Here is a 21011-nt window from a genome sequence, read left to right on the forward strand (position 1 = left end):
CAGGACCATGGTAGTACTACTAGAGCTTGGACATTACTGTGTTAGTGCAGGGAGTTACGGCTCTTTTTGGTTAAGGTCTCTTGAGAACACTGCTTTACACTTCATAAAAAAAGCAGAGTACATGCCTCCCAGGTAGTTCATTCTCTCCATTAAGCTGCTTGCAGTTGTCTCACAAGCAAAGCGCACACTGATCTGCTGCGTACGCATTTCCAGGCACACACACACACACAAAAAAAAAGAGTCTCTCACCAACACTGTTTTCATAACACAAAATACACCTTTTTTAACTTCCAAAATTGCAGAACAAACACAAAAGCAGAATTTATGCCTGGAATTCTGACATTCCGATCAATTGGGCAGAGAAAAATGGACTACTCAGCAAGCTTTCCAATTTCTTAGAATCATCCCAATCTAAGTTGAAGACTTTGCTCACAATTTCCAATCAAATTTGCTTCCTTCAGATTTCCATGAGATTGCATTTGAAGAGGAAAGAAACATCTCTTCTTCTAGCCTTGCAAAAGTCAGCTCTATCTGGTCCTTCCCCAGCACTGACTTCCAAAGATTTAGAAAGGGTGCGAAGAACAGAGGGGTTCGTTTCACCAATACTGAAGTGGCGTGGAGCAGTGGAAGATAAAGGAGGAGATTGTTTTTAATCAGCTGGTTGTCTAGAAGTGGCAAGCCAGTACTCAGCTAACTGACAGGCTACAACACACCTAACACCTGGTCTGTAGTTGTTTTGGTGTTTCTTTTGAATATGAAAATCCTACAGTTGAAAACACATATTTCAGCCTAACTCAGAAGCCCACTGTGTCACTCTGGGGTTTTAAGTACGAACAAGACACACAGCAGGTTAAAAAAAAAAGAGAGAAGATATTATGATATTATTTACAGAAAAAATATCTGAAAACATCAACACTCCCAACAGTTCTCAGCACTTCCATAAACACTTAACATTCAAATAGGTACAATTTTTTTTTTTTTAAATTATTTTTAATTATTATTTTTAACATTCCATATGATGTTAAAAGGCCCCTAATTTATTCTTTAGGAAAGCCTTTTTTCCTGCAACAGCTTTTCAAAGCACTACTAAACTCTAAAAAAATTTTAAAAAATAAAAATAATAAGAAAAAAATTATATACGAATTACAAAAAACCATAGTTCTCAATCTTCTAGTGGAAAATGAGTGAGAAGGAAGAATGGCAGAGTAGTAAGTATCATCACCATTTCTCTCTTGGATGAAAGAATTTGTTTCTCTAATGATCTATGCATGCATGGAACCCCTGCTGTACAGAAGAGATGATCACAGCAAATTCCGCCAGTTCTTTCAAGTGTACCAAGAGAATCTGTTTTAGATCCGAGCTTTCCAAGCTAGCATGTTACAGTTATTTCTCCTCTCTCCTCACAGATGAGACATCTTACTGCTCCCCCTGACACCTCCTCCTTCAAGTACCTGCAGTAAAAAGGGAGATGCCACGAGCTCTGCCAGCAGCCCAAACCGCTCTGCAGACGTGGGAGCTGTACGACCTGTTACCGATCCTGAAGTGTGAGAGCACAAATTGTTTCTGTGGCTCAGGATATTAGCAATGCCCCGTGCTGAATTACCGTTAGTTTGAACGACTCCCCAGAACCTATGGGAAGCATCTGCAGTGAGAGCCAGCCTGAAACGTAACAGCACAGCACAGCTGAGACCTGCAGAGCGCTATCACACAGGATGCACTTACGGATTTTTCTTCACTTTCACCACAGTGAAAAGAAATCATGGATCAGCTGCAATTACTGAGGACAGAGAGAGCGCAGTGGATTAATGCACTAGTTCTTCACGTCTAGAGATCTGGATTTCAGTGCTACGTTTTTGTCACAAATAGAACTCTAGTTTGACCCTAGGCCTCAGCTACACATCTCACATTCACGAGCTTTATTGTTCTCTACTGAAAAGAGGTCGAAGACTTGGCAGAGCTGAACCTCCAGAGCCAGAATAAATCGGGAAAGTGTTGCGAAGATGGCATTGTATCTTTTGACACTACTGATGACTATGCAAGGGTAAGTTAACTTCAGGTAGTGAGTATTAATTTTATGGCAGCACTGTAGAAAGAGAGAAAAAGATTGATGAAAATGAAAGGATGCTGATGAAATACAAAGATGAATTTGAGAATGTACCAGTAAATTTAGGATTGCTAGATCACGATATCTGAAAGTAGATAAAGGAGAGAAGAAAGTTATCATAGATTGAGATGTGAACTACTTTGGAATTTGAGCTTTTGGTTCCAATTTCATCAGCTAATTTAATCCTCCCCAACAAAGTGGTCTTTGCTAAAGTAGAATAAAATTCAACGACTAATATTTCTATGTGCAAACTTGCTTGGCCTCCAGTTTCATAAAGCTGTGCTGGTGGTCCATTACTCCTTCTTACTTCCAATAAAATTCTAGTTACTTTTAGACTCAGAGGTCTATGGTCAACAGAGCTGACCATAAACATCTTCAAAATTATAATTAATAAAGTAAATTGCTGGATATAAACCTAACAATAAGGCTTTTTTTTTTTTTCTGGTCAAGAGCAGAAGTCTATTGCTTGTAGATATTTACCTTTATATGTCATTTATGTGTTTACATAACAGTGTTCTGCAAACAAAATGAAATGTTGCAGTCTTAAGTACAACACAAATACTCATTACTACTTGTGTTTCACTTCCAAAAGGAGGTATCATTCCATGAAAACTCTGAGGAGCTAAACATTGTAAAATTCAGTGAAAAAGTTGCATACAGTAGATATTTCTTCCTCCTTAATTTCCATAGGAATGTAATATAGTAAAGGTGGGAAAGAGATGATATTAGAAAAGTTGCATTCGCTATTAAACCCAGAAAATAAAAACTAATATTATTAGGAATAATGAATAAATAGGAAAAACAGTAGTTAGTACAACTGTGAATGTTTAACTGGACCCTTTTCCTACATTGCAATAAAGGCAATTTTCTGTGTATCAGTATTTCTTAGATAACTCCAGAAAGATTTGTAAAAGAGTTTAGAAAGAGATGCATAGGAATGGAAACCTGACTTGGAAAGTCATAAAATGGGAGACTGCTGTCAAACTGAGCACTTCTAGAGCTCTTTACAGATATACGATGCCATACATCAGAAGAGGGTATCACAGAACAGGAGAACAGTGAAAAAAATCAGGAAGAGGGAATTTGTTTATGCTTTTCACTTACTAGAACATCTCTGTTACGCCAAAACCCAAGCTACTTCTACAAAGATAATAGTTGAACAACATAAACTCCTGTTAAAACTCACATACCTGAGTGACACCATGTTTCCGAGCTCTGCTGGTAAACTGCGGATTTTATTAGAGGACAGGTCCAGATACACCAGGTTATGAAGCTTGGCAATGTCTGAAGGAATACGGGATAAGGAATTGTCACTGAGATGCAAAGCTGTCAAATGGGTCAGTGTCCACAACGATGAACTTAAGCTTCTCACTTTCCCTGTGGAAGGAAGGTAAAGAGAGAAAAATTAAAAAAATAAAATCAACGAATCACTGATCTTACAGATTCAAAGAATAAAGCACTGCTGTACTGATTGGGCAAAAGCAATGCAGACTTAAGTTCTGAGCTTTTGCCTTTTCTCAAGTTCCATACAGAACAACAGACCTACTGACTGACCATCCCCTCAACAGTTAATAGATGTTTAAGAAACATTTCTTCAATTACTGTTTATATTTGGGATATAAGATGGTTCTTCAATTTTCCTCTTATTTCTGTGGAACATCTTTCAAACCAAAGATCTTTGTTCTGTGGCATTCATCCAGCCAGGAACAGGCAGAAATACTATATTTGGAGTGACCAAAGTGCTTGGTTGAGAACACGGATTTCCATCTGGCATTCAACTGAAAGCTGAATACATCACTGCCAGAGAATTTTTTAAAAGGTATCATTTTTGTCTAAACTGAAAGGTGAAACACGGATTTGCGTTACAGAATCGAGGCTCTTACATTGCAGCACGCAAACAGTGAGAGATATAATCAGAAGGTCTCAAAACATTTCTTCCCTCCAAGATTTTTTTCCCTCAGGAGGAGCCCTTTTTCATTTGCAAGAATCACCTCACTGCCAACTTGAAGGAGGAGCATCACCATCAGTTTCTCTAAGGTTAAAAAAGTGCTAAAGCCTTTGAAAAACCCAGCGTTCAAAACAGCATCGTTAATAAATACACCGACAGGTACACATAGTAATTCCTTTTATTATGAAGAACACTATTTAAGGAAACAGCTCACATTCAGTGCCTGGGGAAAGCTACACTGATACATGTGTATCTGGAAGGCAGTCCGTGGTAACAAAATGTTTAATGCAGGTGTAATTGCCAGACAGCTACAAGAGAGTGACTAGGACACAAAAGCCTGCCGCTAAGAGCTCTGAGATTTCAATAAAAGCAATTAAAGCATCTGTGGCTTTCTGTAGCAGATGACCAAGTATTTTGCAAGGAAAAGACAGTGTGATCATTAATGGAACAAAGACACTGCCACATTTTATTTTGCAAGGCAAATGCATACAATTCCTTCAAGGATTCATTCTCCTGTGATGCTCATTAATAATTTTTTTGAAAGGTTTTTAAGTACAAATCAGTATTTCTCTGCATTTTTAAAATCTGCATTAACAACTCCTCCCTCTCTCCTAGCCTCTAAAGGCAAACAGGTGACTGTGATCAAAGAAACCTTTCGAGCTGAAAGGATTTATATATTCTCTTCACCACCTATGTTTCTCTTGGCTGGAATCAGACTATAGTAAGATCACAAAGCATGAAAGGAAAGAGCTATTACTTAATGCATTTCCTATGCATAGGTAGCAGATGTCCAAGCGGATATTCAAGTTTAAATTAATGCTTCTTGAAGCAGCATTTAACTAGGTTTCTGCATCTGTAACCTTTGAGTAAGTACTGAAATTCACATGTAAAGACATGTGGCACTTGAAGCAAGACACAGATTCAGTGATCTGGAAGGGAAAGTCTTCACAATTAGAAGTCCTATTTGCTTTCTATACACTTCTCTATTGAACAGCCACTTAGAAATGCCAGTCTTTTAAAGAAATTCCTTATTTAATCAAAATTTCAGCTTAAAGCTTCAGTTTGTAATCGCTTCTTCAGTTTACCACTGAATGTACCACACTGAGCTTAGAACTTCTTTCCTACAGCTGTTTCATACTCCCTATGTTTCTCGTTCAAGCTCATACCATGCAGGCTGCTCTTACAATGCACTGAAACCTTAACTGAGGATCATTCCCCAGCTCCTCACCACTTATTTCCAACTCTGCCCAGTGTGATTTCTTTCCGTTGGCTGCTTCCTCTGAGGACATAATTGTGTACATCCTCCGTGGATCAGGTGGATCGTACTTTTCCTTGGGCATTCCTGTCGATACAGAACAACAAAGGATTATGACATGTTAGAGTGAGAATTCTTTAAAAGGCAATTTCCATTTTACACCTAGGTATTGTACTGGATATTCAATCCAAACATGTAAAGATAATCTGCATCTATCTATAAGTCTATACTAGAATGACAAAGATCCAACCCCAGCCCCCAGTAATTTAACCATGTCTGTAATGCAATACAAACATTCCATCCTGACACCCCTCATGAGTACACCCCTGTGCTGCTCTGCAAACACCCCATCACACTGCAGTCTCCTTCGCCACTGGCCTACAGAAGCAAAACCTCCAGCAACCACAGCTAGACAAAGAAACTTTTAGACTTTCCATTCTCCTAGCTGGTCAGAAAGCTGCTTAGAATAACAACCATATCCAAATTCTTTAACAACGAGACTTCAGAAATTGATCACCACCACCACATTCCCCCTCGCACAAACTACAGAAAATGTTTGCTACTATTCTTGTCTACCCATCACTTCCAGGCTTACTGCAATTCTCAACTCATGACACAAATTCAGTAACCAAGAAAAGAATGTTTCTAAAAGGATCCTCAATTCTTCAAGTCTGCAGAACAACAGCACTGCAATCCAAGCCTTAGCCTACTCTTCTGAGTCTAAAAACATTATTTCTAACGTAGAGATTCTGATTAGTTTCTTAAGTTTTACCGTTAAGCATCTAACTGATCTGAACTTCTCTCACTCTCTTCCTCATCGTTCCTGATAAGAAACTCAGAAACATTTCTGGTCAGTGCTTCTTCATTACCACAGTCCAGCCTGGACAGTGGAAGAGAACTGCCAAAAATTCCTCTAGGCAGAGCCCTCCCTCCAGCATTCCTGTATGGCAGCAGACCAGTACCACCTCCGTGCACAGAGAAGGAATGAGAAAAAGGCAGTACTGCTTTCTTTCCACCTCACAAATAATATATTTGGGATTCGGTCAGTTGAAAAGGGAAAACAGCTTAAACTTACCTTGATTTATATAAATACTGTATTAGCTTACCCATTAGTTGCATGTTTTAAGGTAACAAAGGACTCCCAACATACATCATTTTTACCACAAATCAAAACACGCTATTACACAGGTCCATGTATACATAAGAGCTTTCATGGCAAAGTTCCCCATCTTACATTGAAGTATCCACACCAAGAAGCACAAGCCATGAACCACGGAAGTGATTTATGCGCAATAAGTTGAACATCAGTCACTCAAAACATATTTACAAATATGTTAGAAGCAAAGCGATACAATTACTAGAGCAAAACACATAAGAGCAATGCAGAGAAGCTGACACCCTGATAACACCCAGTTATCACACCTAGCAAGGCTTTCTATCGAGTCTTTTCTTCAGCCCTGGGCAAACTGAGTACATCAGAAAAGCACTGCACCTCACTGGAGCATTAACAATAATCCTCACAAGGCCACCAGCCAGACCTACTTGCCATTTATTTAATGGAAGTTATTTACTACATACATTAAAAAACAAAATACAGCTGATTACGTGACTTCATTAAAACAAAAGTTATCTAGTGCCAACTGCTTACTGTAATGCAACAGCTCTTCTACTGATTCACACCTCTTCCCTTTCCCACTCCCACTGCTGGGCAGAATCAGCTCCACCCAGAGAAAAGAAATTCCTCTTTAAGAAGTGAATTCTGGGCAAAGCTCTGAGATTATAAATAGCAGCTGGGATGGGTTCCTTATAGAATGGCCATACCTGAGATCTGAGGATGCTAAAATCATTAAGTGTTACGCTTTTAAACTAAGCTAATTAAAATAGGTAAGACTCAACTGAAAATCACCAGAAAGGTAAAAATGTAACTTTACCTTGTAGTAGCTATTTAATGAGTGCAATCCTAGATGGCAAAACAATACATACAGCATCTCCTCTGAAACTGCTACAAATGAGCACGGCTTTCACAAAGGCTGTCACCACAGAGTGCTGCCGCCGTGCCTTTCCAGGCAGCATTCCCCTCCTTCACTCCTCTGATGCATTCTCTTCCTGCATCTCCTGCACTTAATAAACGTGCTCCACTTTCTAAAAACGAAAGCAGGTAGTACTAGAGACAGAAATCTCATTCAGTACGGAAATGCGAATGCTCCCCAGAGCACAGTCAATCACATGCACTAATTAACAGACTTGCTGGTACCAGCGCTACATGGCCTCCCTGCTACCAAAAGAGGATGACATACTTTTCCAGTGGGTTTTGTTAATGCACAGTAACACGACTGATGAGATTTAACAACTGCAGGTTTTAACACAGGCTATCAGTGAGCCCGTCCTGCCAGTGTCACCATCTGACCCGTTCTCAGCATTCCTGTTTGACAGATTTCCCTTTCCCACTGCTGCATTTCAAAGTGCAAAGCCTAAGCGTAGGATCACCCCACAGCAGAAAAAGCAGTAAGTGCAGACTGGGCAGCCTTGCTCAAGGAGCAGTGCTGGCTCTGAGGTGCAGCACTGACGTGGGAAGGCACCCCACGAGATCTTTGTGCACCTTCATTCATGGGGTAGAGCTGAAGATTTCCCAGGCCCTGACAGCCAGAGTAAATGTGGGTCATGCTGGCCACCAAAGAACACAGATGTGGTATCTTGAACTAAATTTCAAAACTGCACAGCAGGGAGTAGTTGGATAAATCACTGCTTTCTGCAAATCACTGTTTCCTCTTCTTTCTCCACCTCCCCCATTCCAAATTTAGAACCTGCTGAGGTAAACGTCAGATGAAGGGATACGGTTTTGTCAGACTAAAGCAATTTTAAGAGGCATAAAAACGGTGCTGGACATCCTTAAAGCCTTTGATAAGTGCAGCTCTAATAATGTAGCTTAACACAGCGATCATTTACATCTCATTTTCAAAAGAGCTTACACCACCTGTAATTTTCAGTTGCACCAGCAGACTGGGGAAAGCACCACTGAATATTCAGCTGTTACACACTCCACTTGGTTGGCAAGGGAGAAATGGTTTACCAACAACGATAGGACACAGACAACAGAATGCATTCCACGCAACCAAAATTCATGCAGTGAAGGGCATGTAATGATGTTTAAAAGCAAATTAAATTGTTTACTATGTTGTACCAGTTGTTAGAACTAAATTTAAAAGCTGAAACACAAAATTGCTTGAGAGTTGACGAGGAGGACAGCTGCCCACTCCTACCCCAGTCACTCAATCCCAATGCAGAATTAACACTCCTAACCATACAGGAGCTGAGCTAAACCAGGCTGATGATGTCAAGAGCAAAAAGCTCTATCTGACACAGGAAATCAGATCGGGAACCTTCAACACAGACACAATTTTAAGCCTTTGTTTGCATGAATGGCTCTGAGAGAAAGAGAGCAAAAAGAGAAACAAAGGGAAGAAAAATACTGAAGATTGCCAAGTCAAGGGAGGCCAAACTGTTAGGAGTGCTGACAGTGGTGACTAATGCAACAAACGGATGATGGAGTGCTGATTTGGGCTTCTCTCAAGATCACTAGAGACAAACCAAATTCCCATAGGGCTGAGTTGCACCTGTGCCAGTTGCTGCCCAACTCTCCAGGTTAAAGCAATGAGTGCAGTCAGGTGATTAAGAGCCAGGCTAGCTGTTCTAGAGAACTGTCCTGGAAAAGAGTTGTGATCACCAGCAGCTGTGTGAGTGGGTGTGCTGCTCCATTAAGCAGGGGCTGCTCTGCTGCCGAAGAGCATTTATAGCCAAAGCACCAGCACTACTGGGTGTGCAGGCTTAGGGAAAGTTAGTGGCCTAAAAAGGAAGAGCTGTCTAAGGGCCAAGCTGTTTCTGCTGCACTGCTCTCCATGGAAGGATGAGAAAAGACCACAGCCCCAGGGCACGGTAAGTCTCCTATGTTAGAGCAAAATAAAAGGTGGAAACTGGGCTATGGGGCAGCTAATGATCCAAACAACTCCAGAAGGTATCGCTGAATAATGCCTCTGAACTAGAGGGGTGATAGTGTGGGAGAACTGCTCTGAGTGACAAAGTAGGGAAGAGGATGGCTTTTTCTTCCTCCTGTCTTTCCCTTTTGCTAGTTTTATGGAATTAGAAAATGGCATAAAGTATGATTTAACTGAGGTAAAGCTTTTCTTCTTAATAAAGAGAACAAAAAGCTACAGGTTTACATCCAAAACACCACAGATAAATGACTTCTTTTTCAAAGCTAAATGCTTTAGGCAGCTCCTGTAAGCCAAATCTACTATCCACCCTTCAAGTATTAAGTTTACTATGAGTGTTAAGTTCCTCATAAAGTATTTTCTAGAAGTCTTAACTTCTTCCATAGCAGACATTAAACCAGGCAAAGGAAATTTTTATTCTAAAGCTCTATATAAAACACTGAACCAATGAAAGCAGTGTAAGTTAATACTCAAATACCATTTCAACTTCCTCTGACTGAATCCATTATTCTGAAAGAACTACTGCAGCATATATGAAAGAGTCTCTGCAAAGCCTACTCACAAATATGTGAGTACCCTTAGAAATTCCAACATGCTAGGCTGAAGCAGCAGGAATCTGCTTCTGAAACTCTTTGATATGTGCTGAGAACTTCCTTTTCTCCATTCCTTGAGAATGCTAAAGCTGATGTAGACCAAAAAGCTTCTGGAAAGGAGAAGTAAAAGTAAAACCACATCTGATTGAGTGCATAATGAAACTTGTTTCTTTTTATGTCAAAACTGTGAATAAACTATAGAAATCAAAGTCTAATAAGGTTGGAAGTAAGCAGGTAACTGAAGTGTTTTCCTTTTGCCAGTGCAGTAGACACACACTGCATCTATTGAAAGCAATAGGAGAGGCTGAAGTACTAAAACTATGTTTATTAGACAGTAAAACCAGTCAGTCAATCAAAAATCTAATGAGATGTTTATAACCTGTGAGGCCTTCTTTTCCCCCCCCTCTCCAAACTCTAACAGTGGATGTTCATAGCAGATCACTCCTTTGTAATTTTGTGCCTTTAACCTTGAAGCTTCTTCATGTAATCCAAAACTTTACTCAAAAATCAGATCCAAAGGTTTTCCCCACAAATTAGTGATTCTGGCACTGCCTGATGAGCCTTGAACTCAAAGTTAATCTGGGATTCTCCTCACCCCCAGCTGCTTGCCTCGTGGTTTTACTTCATGCTATGCAGAACTAAGCTGGTCCTCCTGTGGTTCCTCCCTCCTCAGCACTGTTTCCTCTTCACTCTTGCATCAACACTGATCCTTCTCTGGTAAGGAGATGAGCTGGGTAAGAGATGTTCACTGGCCAAAAGAGGGTGGGAGGAAAAAAGAAGGAATGTGTTTGGGAGTTCAATTTCCTGCCTCATAGTAGTAATTTAAGTGTGTATTTGCAGCACAGCTCTTCCACAGACTGAAATCCAAACAACAATGTCATTGTTTCTCTGGCCATACCTAAAATTTTCTCTTGCTCAGCAGGAAGCAAAATCTTGCTTCCACCTGCCATCATCTAGGCATTAGTTAAATAGTAACATTGAACAAAGTCTAAAATCCTACATGAAGTCAAAGTACAACGCTTTTTAGATAACAAAACTATACTAGTCCTTATGTATAGACAAATCAAAAATGTTAGCCTGTGAATGAAGGGTTAATATCTCTTCTACTGAGCTTTATTAGGGAGAACAGAAACTATTGCTTTGAACTGTAATTAATGATCTCTTTTTAAAGAGAAGGAACAACAGAAATGCAGCTAAAAGATGCCTACTCCACTGTGGGAGGGGGGAAGTTAAGCTAATTTTATAACACTGTATTCCTATGGTCACTATAAAACCTAAAGTTTACTAAGCTTGTTCTTTCAAGTACACTCGCTTTGTGCATTTCCCACAAAGCACTAACTGCTCTTTAAGGAGGTGTTTGCTCAAAGAGAATTAAGTTTATTGCTTTCATGTTCCCTTCAGCATTGGCCTTTTACTTAGTAAGTGATGATTTCTATGGGAATTGAACTATGTTTCTGCCTGAAGTACAGGCAAATGAAGGAACAGCCCTGTGCACATGGCTGCTGTCGTGGCTGGGATGACGAGGTGCAACACCTGTTTCCCTACAGAAAACAACAGAAGCTTGAGCAGGTTTATGGCACAGCTTCACACACTCTTGACTGGATGAGTTGAGGCAATACCTGGATTTACCCTCAGTCCATACCATGTATGGACAACAAACTAGTTAATGGCATTAATCCTGGAAAATAATGGAAGAAGTAGTTGTAGGCAAGATGTGGCAGTGAGGGAGGGGAAAGAAGCAAACATGCCCAGTGTATCCCAGCTGGACCTCAAGTGCCACGTGAGGCAAATTCAATGTACTTTAGCTAAATTCTTATTCCAAATTTGGGACACAAATATACCTGCATGCACACCCCACAGAACTTGTACAGAGAAAGGCATTTAGTTCTTTAATTCTTGATATACCTACAAATCATTTTAAACTTATACAGTCTTATAGTTCAGATACATGATGTTAAAAAAAAGCTTCAATGTGGTACATATCTGGATTTCCCAACCACTCACAGCTTCACACAAAGCCAATTTGCACCCTGCTATGTAATACTGCTTCTGCTTCTATCTTGCTACAAAGCATAACTATGCAAACAGATACACCAAAGTGCAGAAATGTTTTCTCCAGTGAGGAAGAAAACAGACTAAAGCCCATCAGAACACCACAAATATTTTCATGTTGAATACTCAGGAGTTTGAGGACTTGCCTATCTATTGCAATGCAACCTTACATTTAATACTGAGTGAATATGATTGCTCTATTGAAATACACATAAAAGAGCTCTATGAGAACACTTAATATTTATGTAAGACTTGAATACAGGGAGGAGGAAAGTCTGTGTAAACATGCATTTGTTGAACAGAGTAAGCATTCTTGGCATTTTATAGAAGATATTTGAGTAGGGTTTTTAGGTATATAGCATTGAAAACATAAAACTGGGGGGGGGAAAAAATCACTGATCAGGGAACTTGCTAAACAGTAATGAGGAGTTCTCAGAATACACCCTGGGATTTACATTTTCTTCTCCCTGGAGTGAGGATGATGGCACGTTAGCGCTGCTGGCATGGGGGAGCAGCACATGTGAGCCCTGGAACACACCCGCACCCCCAAGAGATTCGTCTCTAATGTGTGGGAAAATGTCAAAGACTCCTTTAACCCACTGATGGCTTAATGCTGGAATAATCTAAATCAAGAAAGGGGAGGAAAAAAGATGTTGAGTACCCAACACAAAGCCAATTGATTCACTTCAAGTGCTGCTTCGCTCAGTGGGATGATGCTTCAGGGGCTGTTAGTGTATTAACATTTAATGGCTCCATCAGGGAAGTAATGCTGCCTCATCATATTTTGAAGAGCTCCAAAACCAGAGTTCTACCTGGCTGCCAATACAAGGCAATAAGGAACCCTTCCTCTTCTGCAGGCTTACATACCATGAAGGTACGTGAGCGTGCCTCACAGTTATGTGTAAGGTACTGATTAAGTCAACATATGCTGCTTGAGTGAGTATCTGTAATACAGGTAATCAGGTGAAGTTACTTGGTTTTGCATACGTGCAGCAAATAAGCTGTACTACAGAAAACTTGGAGGCTGACATGTGCCTTAGTGTTCTTTCACAAAATCTATATGGAAATGAAGAGCTTTGCAGAATTACTCTAACTGGAGTTGAATGGGAGTCAAACTCCCTGGAATTTTGTTTTTTAAGGGGGGGGGGAACAAAGCATCTTGGTTTCTATCAGCCGAGTCACAAAGTTGCAGGGTGTGTTTGCTATTTTCCAATCCTGAAGGCCTGATCAGACCACAGAGCTGTAGTACCTAACCAGTTCAGGCTCCATTTCATTAAGTCTAAAAATAAGTCAATGCATATTTTTTAAAATGAGCACATTATTAAATTTTAACCTTCAGGTACTTAAAATGTAATAAAGGTTTCTTTGTCCTCCTTCACTCTGCGTTTATAGGAACATGAGTTGCTTGGTGCTGAGGTGCATGGCAGGGGCAGCAAGGCTGCTGCTCTCCAGACCCACAGCTCCCCTCCCCAGCCCTGCCACCCCTGCACTCCACTGGCAATCATGATTTCCCAGCAGACAGGCAACCTGAAGCACAATATTCTAATGGAGTACAGGTAACCCTCAGAGCCTAGAGGAGTGACAACATCTACTATAGGTTCAGTAGTGCAACGCAGCAATTCTCACTTCCACATTCAGTTGCTATAAAGATCAGTTTAGGCTCAAAAAAGAAGTGTAACACAGAGTATGAAAGGCATGTTTCAGCCCAGAGGTTCTTGATTGCTCTATCTTTTAGACAGATCTACTTGATAAAACTTCAGCTAGATTTTGATAACTAATTTCCCACCCCTTAGACTGCAAAACATCTAATGATTAGAAATACTACTTCCAAATGTTCTAAGTGTAGTACAGAGTCCAAATGGTTAGCACAGTTCTTAATTATCAGCAATTATAAATAATTATGCCTATAGTAGAAGGCTGCTGTATACAAAACAAACATTAGTGCAAAACTAAATTGCAAAGCAAAGCCTGACCTTGAACTGATATCCCCAGAAACACTTTGGCTAGCTAATGAATGCTAGGCAACGTTCCGAATGTTTTATCTTCTATTTTAGTGTATTCTGAAATGCCACTACATTAAAAGACCAGTCGGGTTTACTAATTACTTTAAGAATTCATTTTAATTGCATATTATATACCGTACAAGTAAGATGGAACGTAAGACATCAACTTTGAATGGAAGAGTTCCATCCCAAAGCCTCATGTTCTGAGTTTTAAAAAAATGCAAATCAGTGCTAAGACCAAGGGCTCCAAAGCAGGTGAGGTCAGCCTTTCTGAAGGTGGTTGAAGAATGGTCTTACCAAGATGCCAACAAATACAAATCCTTATTCCACCCATTGTGTCCAGACAATCCTATGTGACAATTCTCCATCGTATGAAAAACTATTTTTGTTTGAAATATGGCAATTTCTCTTTGTCTGTGTTTGTAAGCTATTTCAAATACTGCCCTGTATACCGTAAGGTTCCTTACCATGTTTTCTTTCATACATCTGCAGAATAATTTCCATGTCTCTGCTGCTTTGTGCATGCTGACTTCCTGTTTTCACCCACATTATTCTCTTAGCCTTGCAGTAGGACTTGGAGTCAAAGACAACCTAATTATTTTAAATGAGATTTGGACATGAGCTCATTTCCAGCCTTCCTGCTTTATATCTGAAGGACAACAGATCTCAGTATCAAGTTCCAAAATGTTTTATCTAGAAATTATTTTTAGGAAGACATTTAAATGCTTGTAAATATTAGAGCTGCTGAACTCCAGTTCAGCACATTACGACACTCACTTCTACAGCTCTTCCTCTCCCATCTAGCCACATCCTGATAGAAAAAGATGAACTATTCTCAAACTGTCTTCAGTTTAGACCAACAAGCCTGCAGACGTTGTTTCACAACCCCTCTGTCATGCAGCAAAACCCACTGGAGGTTTCTTTCCTGTCCCCCGTTGCGCCCCCTCTCAGCTGTGCTGGAGCAGCAGCAATACCCAGCTATGAGGGTGGCAGTGGTTTAAAATAAATCCTTCTGTCGGTCATGCCACTAGTTGGTTTCCAGTGCTGCTTCAGAGATGGCAGTACAGATGCAGCTTGCAATGACCAACCAGAGCAGCAGTTTTCTCAGTTCTGTCACTGGAGAATTGTCTTCAGCTACTTTCTTACTTCTACTGGAACAGCAGTAGCAGCAGAAGGCAACAGGGCTGCTCCATGTGGGAAAGACCTGTCCTGTGGCAGGTAGTTATCGTAAGGCCAGCTCTCTCATCTCCAGACTTGCATGTCTTAAGATGTCCATCAGCAAAAACCCCTTTTTAGTTTTAATTATTCTTCGCAGATCACTTATTCCAATGCTCTTGTCGCTGAGAATACTCAGGAATCTATGTACAGACAGGCTGTAATTAAGGCAGCACTGAAATTCCTCTCCTTGATTCCAGAGTACTTTTGTTTTGACGGGCAAAGCTCTTCTGTTGGGTGGACAACTGTTAAGACTCTTTAAAAACAGATTAAAAAGTATTAATGGTGGAAGTTCAGCATAAAACATTTCAGTATGTTTCATTATTTAGTCACTTATGGTACAGGCTCACGTCCTCACAAGTGATACGGATCAGGTTGTAAGGGTGCAAACCTAGTTTTGCTTTAGTTCAGTTTCATGCCTTGGTGTCTTTGCAGATGTCATTTCAGGGAGTTCCGCATGGAAGGAGCTGTCTGTGAAGCACAGGCCATTTTCTGATCCCTGACCTGCAAACTGATCTAAACAGAGCAATGCTTTTGTGGAGCTCCATTTAACCTGTGTGATCCACGCTGCACTCTTAATACACCACAAAATATCTCCAGCAGTAAACTACACAGGTAATTTGTAACATGCAGTATAGAAACTATTCCTTCAGTCCCTTAAGCAGGGTGGGTGGCTGTCCCCTAACAACACAACTGATGTTCCTATTGTGGCACGTCCTAGACATGGCCACAGCCTTCAGACGGGCTTAAGGTAAGAAGCAGCTTAACTTGCTGAGTAAAGCTTGCAGATCAGGAACATAACTAAGACACACAAGAGAACCAGAACACTGCAGCTACAATCGCAATGTCTGCACAGCAGCCTCAGTAAAACACTTAATATGTTTCCCACCTTCAAGAAAAACAAAACCCTCTTCCTTGAGAGCTCCAGTACAGCACAAACCACGATCCTAACAAGCATTTTATTTCTCAGATAAACAAGTATGCATATGATTTCTGCTCCTAGGCCCTCCTCAATTTCTTTGCTAAAAAGAGCTCTGTGAGGCATTAAAAACAGGATTCCTGGTGCACTCTTACAATAGGGAAAATTGAGTTGTTGCCAACTTTTTTTTCTTTTTTTTAAATAAGCACCATCTTGGAAGTGTAATTAGTAGCTCAAAAGGACATGTTAAGCATTTTAACTGCTTTTGCTATGGGACCTGCCTAGGCATTTGTATTCTTTAAGGCTCCACCTGCAGAAATCACTCAATGCAGAAAATGTGAGCACAGGTCCCCAAGCTCATGCCAAGCTTTTTTGTTGAGTGGACTCCTACAACCTAATTTCAACATGAGAACACAAATTACATGGCTTAATACAACATTAGTAATCTTGCATGGTAACTGTAGAATAATCACAGCTCCAAGTGTGAAACACCAGCACTGAAGGGGGAATACAAAATGGATAAAGCCCTGCAGTGATTCAGTTGGGTTACTTTATGTATGAAGCTTTTGTATGCAACGGAGCAAAGGTCAACATATGCATCGTGCAACTAGGACTAAAATCCAGAGGTAGGATCTGTTGAGATCTTTATCACGGGGTTTTAAGGTAGAGGGCACTTTTTCAAGCCTATCATACATCACTATTACTTTTGAATGCTACACTTTGCTCCTAGCAAAAAAAACAACCCAAAGTGTAAGTGACGTGCCTTCTATATTTCAGTTCTGAAGACTGAATGGCACCTTCATTCATGAAGTCATAGCCTGCACATAACCTTCATTCATAAATATACAGTCTGCGTATAACCTTCACTTCATGTGGCCCCATTTGGGCCAGGGATGGCACGTTACAAGCTCTACATATACCAACATACACACAATTACACGACAAAACACAGGGCTAATTTTAGACCTTTGCAGCCTGCTAGCAAACAGAAGCAGGAGGCTGCAGTCTCTGTTGCAGCAGGTGCTGCACAACTGGCATGAGGAATTCTGGTTCACCACCCAGCCTTCTAGGCATGGTGGCAATCGAAATAACAACACACTGCACTACAAACAAGCATACTGAGCTTTTTAGTGGTAGTTTAACAAGATTGCTTTTATTTACACTGCCACACTTTAAAAAATGGATGCTTTGTTGGTGAGTTGGGAAAGCATTTTCAGTTTGCTTTATCTTAGGAGTATTCCACCCATTTTAAAGAGTGTTTTCCATCATAAACGTTGCACTTGCTTAGAAGAATAAGTCTTCCTAATATCCAGTACTGCCCGATCTTAGTAATTTTTACCTTGATGAGTACAACGCTCACTCAATTTGTAGCCTTTTATGACACGCTTTCAAGACTTATATGAAATTTCAAAAGCATTTACCTGCCCTTGCAGTATTATAGTCTCATCTATCTCTATATTTCAGTTCTTCCTCTAAAATTCAAGCGAAGTAAACAGCTTGAACTCATTATGTCTGTATTGAGAGTTCAACTTCAAAATGCAAACAGAAAAGGGATGCATGGTAGTGTCCTTTTTATAAACAGACTGATCCACACGATTCAGATGAAAAGTGAGTAAAGAGTTAATCCGAATGCGAAGGGCTCCATGTCAGTAATAGCATGAACAAACCCCCACAGAAGGCTTCATGGCTAGCAGCACACTCCACAGAGTCCAGATGAACCAGCAGGAAGAACAGAGGGCGGATAATCCTGTAAAATTACCCCAGTGGAAATGCTGATAAATTCCCAATTGTGAGACCTGCTCTAAAATGAAAAAAATGCAAGATACAATACAATTACCAGTCAACACTTGCACATCTCTGTATTTAAGCCAGACACATACTTCAGGTACTCCTTAATCCCTTGAATTTTGAATTTGTTACCCATTGTGGTGAGAGCTAGATTAAGAAAATAAACCCCAGAAAACAACCAATCAAACAAATAAACAAACAAACAAACAAACAAACAAAAAATCCTGGAGATCTGCAACTCTGCTTATAAAGCAAATACCTGCCTGCAGAATTACAGCACGAGTTACTGTCAGAGAACTGTTGGGGTTGGAAGGGACCTCTGGAGATCCCCTCCTAACATGTTCCCTGCAGTTGGTTGCATAGGAAAGTGTCCAGACAGGTCTTGAATATCTCCAGAGAAGAACACTACACCTCCTCTCTGTGCTGCCTGTTCCAGTGCTCTGTCTCTATGCACTTGTGGAGATAGACATTAGAAAGAGATGGGGGTGGGGGTGAAAGGAAAACAACAAACCAGTTTGACTGTATTTGTTATGGTTGTACTTTCATACTACAGAACGCAGAGCAAGGCTGATACGAATTTTTAATTTTCGTGGAAGAGTTGTCAAGATACACCGTGCTCACACCGTGCTCACACCAAGACAGAGACAGATGTGCAGACGCAGACTCTCCTAAAGCCCCCTGGGATCCTGGCTTACAGGCCCCACAAAGCCCTGAGCCACACAGCTCCCTGCAGGCACACAGGCCCCGCTGACCCACTTCTCCGCGCTCCAGGGGCGCACACAAGCGTGCGCTCACACACGTGCCCGCTCACAAGCTCCACAACCCCTCGCCTTCCCCACCCCGCACCCGAGGAAGCGCCGTCCCAATTCCCCTGTTTACCCCCTCAGGTGCGCGTCCCCCCGCCCCACATGTCAGCGCAAGCCCCGCCCCCCTCCCGCCCCCATTGGCCGCCGGCGCTGCCAATCACGCGCCGAGCGCTCGGGGCGGTTCTCCCCTCGCCCGGCCGCTCGCAGGGCCGCGGGCCGCCCGCTGCCAGCCGCAGGCCTCGCCCCGCCGCCCCAGCAGCGCCGTCCCTCGGCGAGCGGAGGGCTCAGGAAGGAAGGGAAACGAGATGGCTGGAAAACTGCGCTTTGGACCATTATCAGATTGATGTCATTTCCCTCTCTGCCTTTGTTTAATTATTTTTAAACAGTTGGGGGAAAAATATAAATACATGTATACGTATATGTAAAGAACTTGGTGCTTCCAGATGCCGTTACGCTTATTCCTCTTCACTGCCCTCCGATGCGAACGCAGCCCGATTCCCGGCGAGAAGCTGCCAGTTCGCTCTGGCGGCGGATGGGCGGCAGGACGAGCCCCGGCCCCCGCCCGCAGCCCCAAGCCCGGCGCGGCCGCCTCCGGAGCGCCCGCCGCCCGCCCCTGACACCCAACAAAACAGCCCCCCCTCCTCTCACCGAACTCTAAGCCCCCCCTCAAAGCGGAGGATCCCCCCCGCCCTACGCCGCTCGCCATAATAACGCCGCTCCCCTCCCCCCGGCACCCCCCGCCCCCGTTAACCCCCGCAGCCCCGCTCCCCGTCCCCCTGAGCACGAGCCCCCCCTCGAGGCGAGGCGCGGCGGGCGCACCCCCACCGAGCCCCTCTACCTGTGGCTGCAGCATCCCCGTCCCCCCGCCGCCCTCGCTCCGCCGCCTGCCTGGCTCTTTGTTTCCTGCCGCGGGCCGGACGGGAGAGCGGCTCCCCCCCGCCTCCTCCTCACACTCATTGAAAGCAAACAAGCATCATGGCGGCGGCGGTGGTGGTGGCGGCGGCTGCGGGCGGGCCGGCCCTCCTCCTCCTCCTCCTCCTCCTCCTCCTCCCTCCGTCCCGCCCGCCGAGGCCGCCCCCTCTCCGCGACTGCGCAGGGCCGGACCGCAGGGGGGCGCTGAGGGGAGCGCTGGGGTTCGTCGTGTCCCCCAAACGGAGGCGTGTGGTGGGAAGGGTGGGTCGGGGTGACGGAAAAGTGGATAAAAGTGACGGGTCAGCGGCGTTTTTCTAAAACTCTGAGCGGTGTACAGCTGTAAAGCAGTTCCCAGTGCGAGGCCAGGGAGCCTAATTAAAGTCTTTTTGGAGAACTTTAAATTCCATGTAATTGCGATTCAGAGTTGCCGTACACGGCCTCAGGAGTAGATGGTGCGTTTAGCAGAAGTCTTTTCCACACCTATATCCATAATACAGCAGATCCTTGCCCCACATCCTGCACTGTGATTTGGCCACCAGCTTCCATCCACTGGAACTCCCCTCCTCTCCTCTTCTTTTTTGTTATTTGAACTGGTTAATGGATACATACTGAGGTACTTGGGAAAGTGAAGATGGCTGTAAGTGCTGTTAGTGCTGCTGCTGTGCAGCAAGGTCTCACGGTGGGATGAGGGACGAGGCCATGTTAGGGGGTGGCAGGAAGGTGCTGTCAGATAAAATTGTAAATAACTTCAAAATGAAGAGAATTCCCTCTCATTATGCTCAACATGCTGTTGGAATGTTCGAGCATTGGTGGTGCAGCAGCATCCCCTCAGCAAAAGGAACAGTAAAGAGAAAACCTCAAGGGAAGTTCAGGATAGGTGAAAGGTCCTTCAGCAGAGGGCGGTGGGCATGGAACAGGCTGCCCAGGCACAGCCCTGAGCTGCCAGAGCTCAGGGAGCACTGGGGCACTGCTATGAGTCATTGAATTTGGGTTTGGGTGGTGCTTTGTAGAGCCAGCATTTGGATTCAGTGGTCCTTGCGGATCCCTTCCAAGTTGGGATATGCTGCGATACTATTATGCACAGATCACAACTCTGTTTCTGGAATGGGAAAGCTAAGAGTTGAAGCCTCATCTGTTTTGGTATACATGGATACGTGGCTGGAAATGAATGGCACTCTCCTTTGTTGTGCAATGAGGCATTCTCTACTAACAATGTGAAAGGCGCTGAACCAGGCTGTGCTTCTGAGGAACACCAACATCTGAGCAGTATCCAACATGAGCAGCGCTCTGAAATGTAACCCCAGCATGCCACGTACCCAGCCTGCTCGTAAAACATCCTCCTTAGAAAGGCTTAGTTAGTCCTTTGGCACTTGGTTTGGGAAACAATCATGCTGTACTTCAGATTTCTGTTCAGCCTTATCCTATCA

At 42.7% G+C, this 21011-nt stretch overlaps 1 protein-coding gene and 1 long non-coding RNA gene across 3 annotated transcripts in view; one reads left to right on the plus strand and one right to left on the minus strand.

The window, feature by feature from the left end:
- Positions 1-19662, minus strand: part of CNOT6 (CCR4-NOT transcription complex subunit 6) — a 28679-nt gene extending 9017 nt beyond the window's left edge. For both annotated transcript variants that reach the window (XM_052689464.1, XM_052689462.1), the window contains exons 1-3: positions 19511-19662; positions 5281-5394; positions 3295-3481 (exon numbers count right to left, since the gene is read on the minus strand). In XM_052689464.1, the coding sequence (XP_052545424.1) occupies positions 3295-3481; positions 5281-5392 (299 nt within the window). In that variant the 5' untranslated portion in view covers positions 5393-5394; positions 19511-19662. The remainder of the gene's footprint in view (positions 1-3294; positions 3482-5280; positions 5395-19510) is intronic.
- Positions 9032-18786, plus strand: LOC128083891 (uncharacterized). The gene is made up of 3 exons (XR_008208242.1): positions 9032-9240; positions 10491-10606; positions 15595-18786. It is a non-coding gene; the product is annotated as an uncharacterized LOC128083891 (long non-coding RNA).
- Positions 19663-21011: the final 1349 nt, after the last annotated feature.

The sequence above is a fragment of the Tympanuchus pallidicinctus genome, unplaced genomic scaffold, assembly GCF_026119805.1.
Source record: "Tympanuchus pallidicinctus isolate F22 unplaced genomic scaffold, pur_lepc_1.0 scaffold25, whole genome shotgun sequence".
NCBI classification, from domain to species: Eukaryota; Metazoa; Chordata; class Aves; order Galliformes; family Phasianidae; genus Tympanuchus; species Tympanuchus pallidicinctus.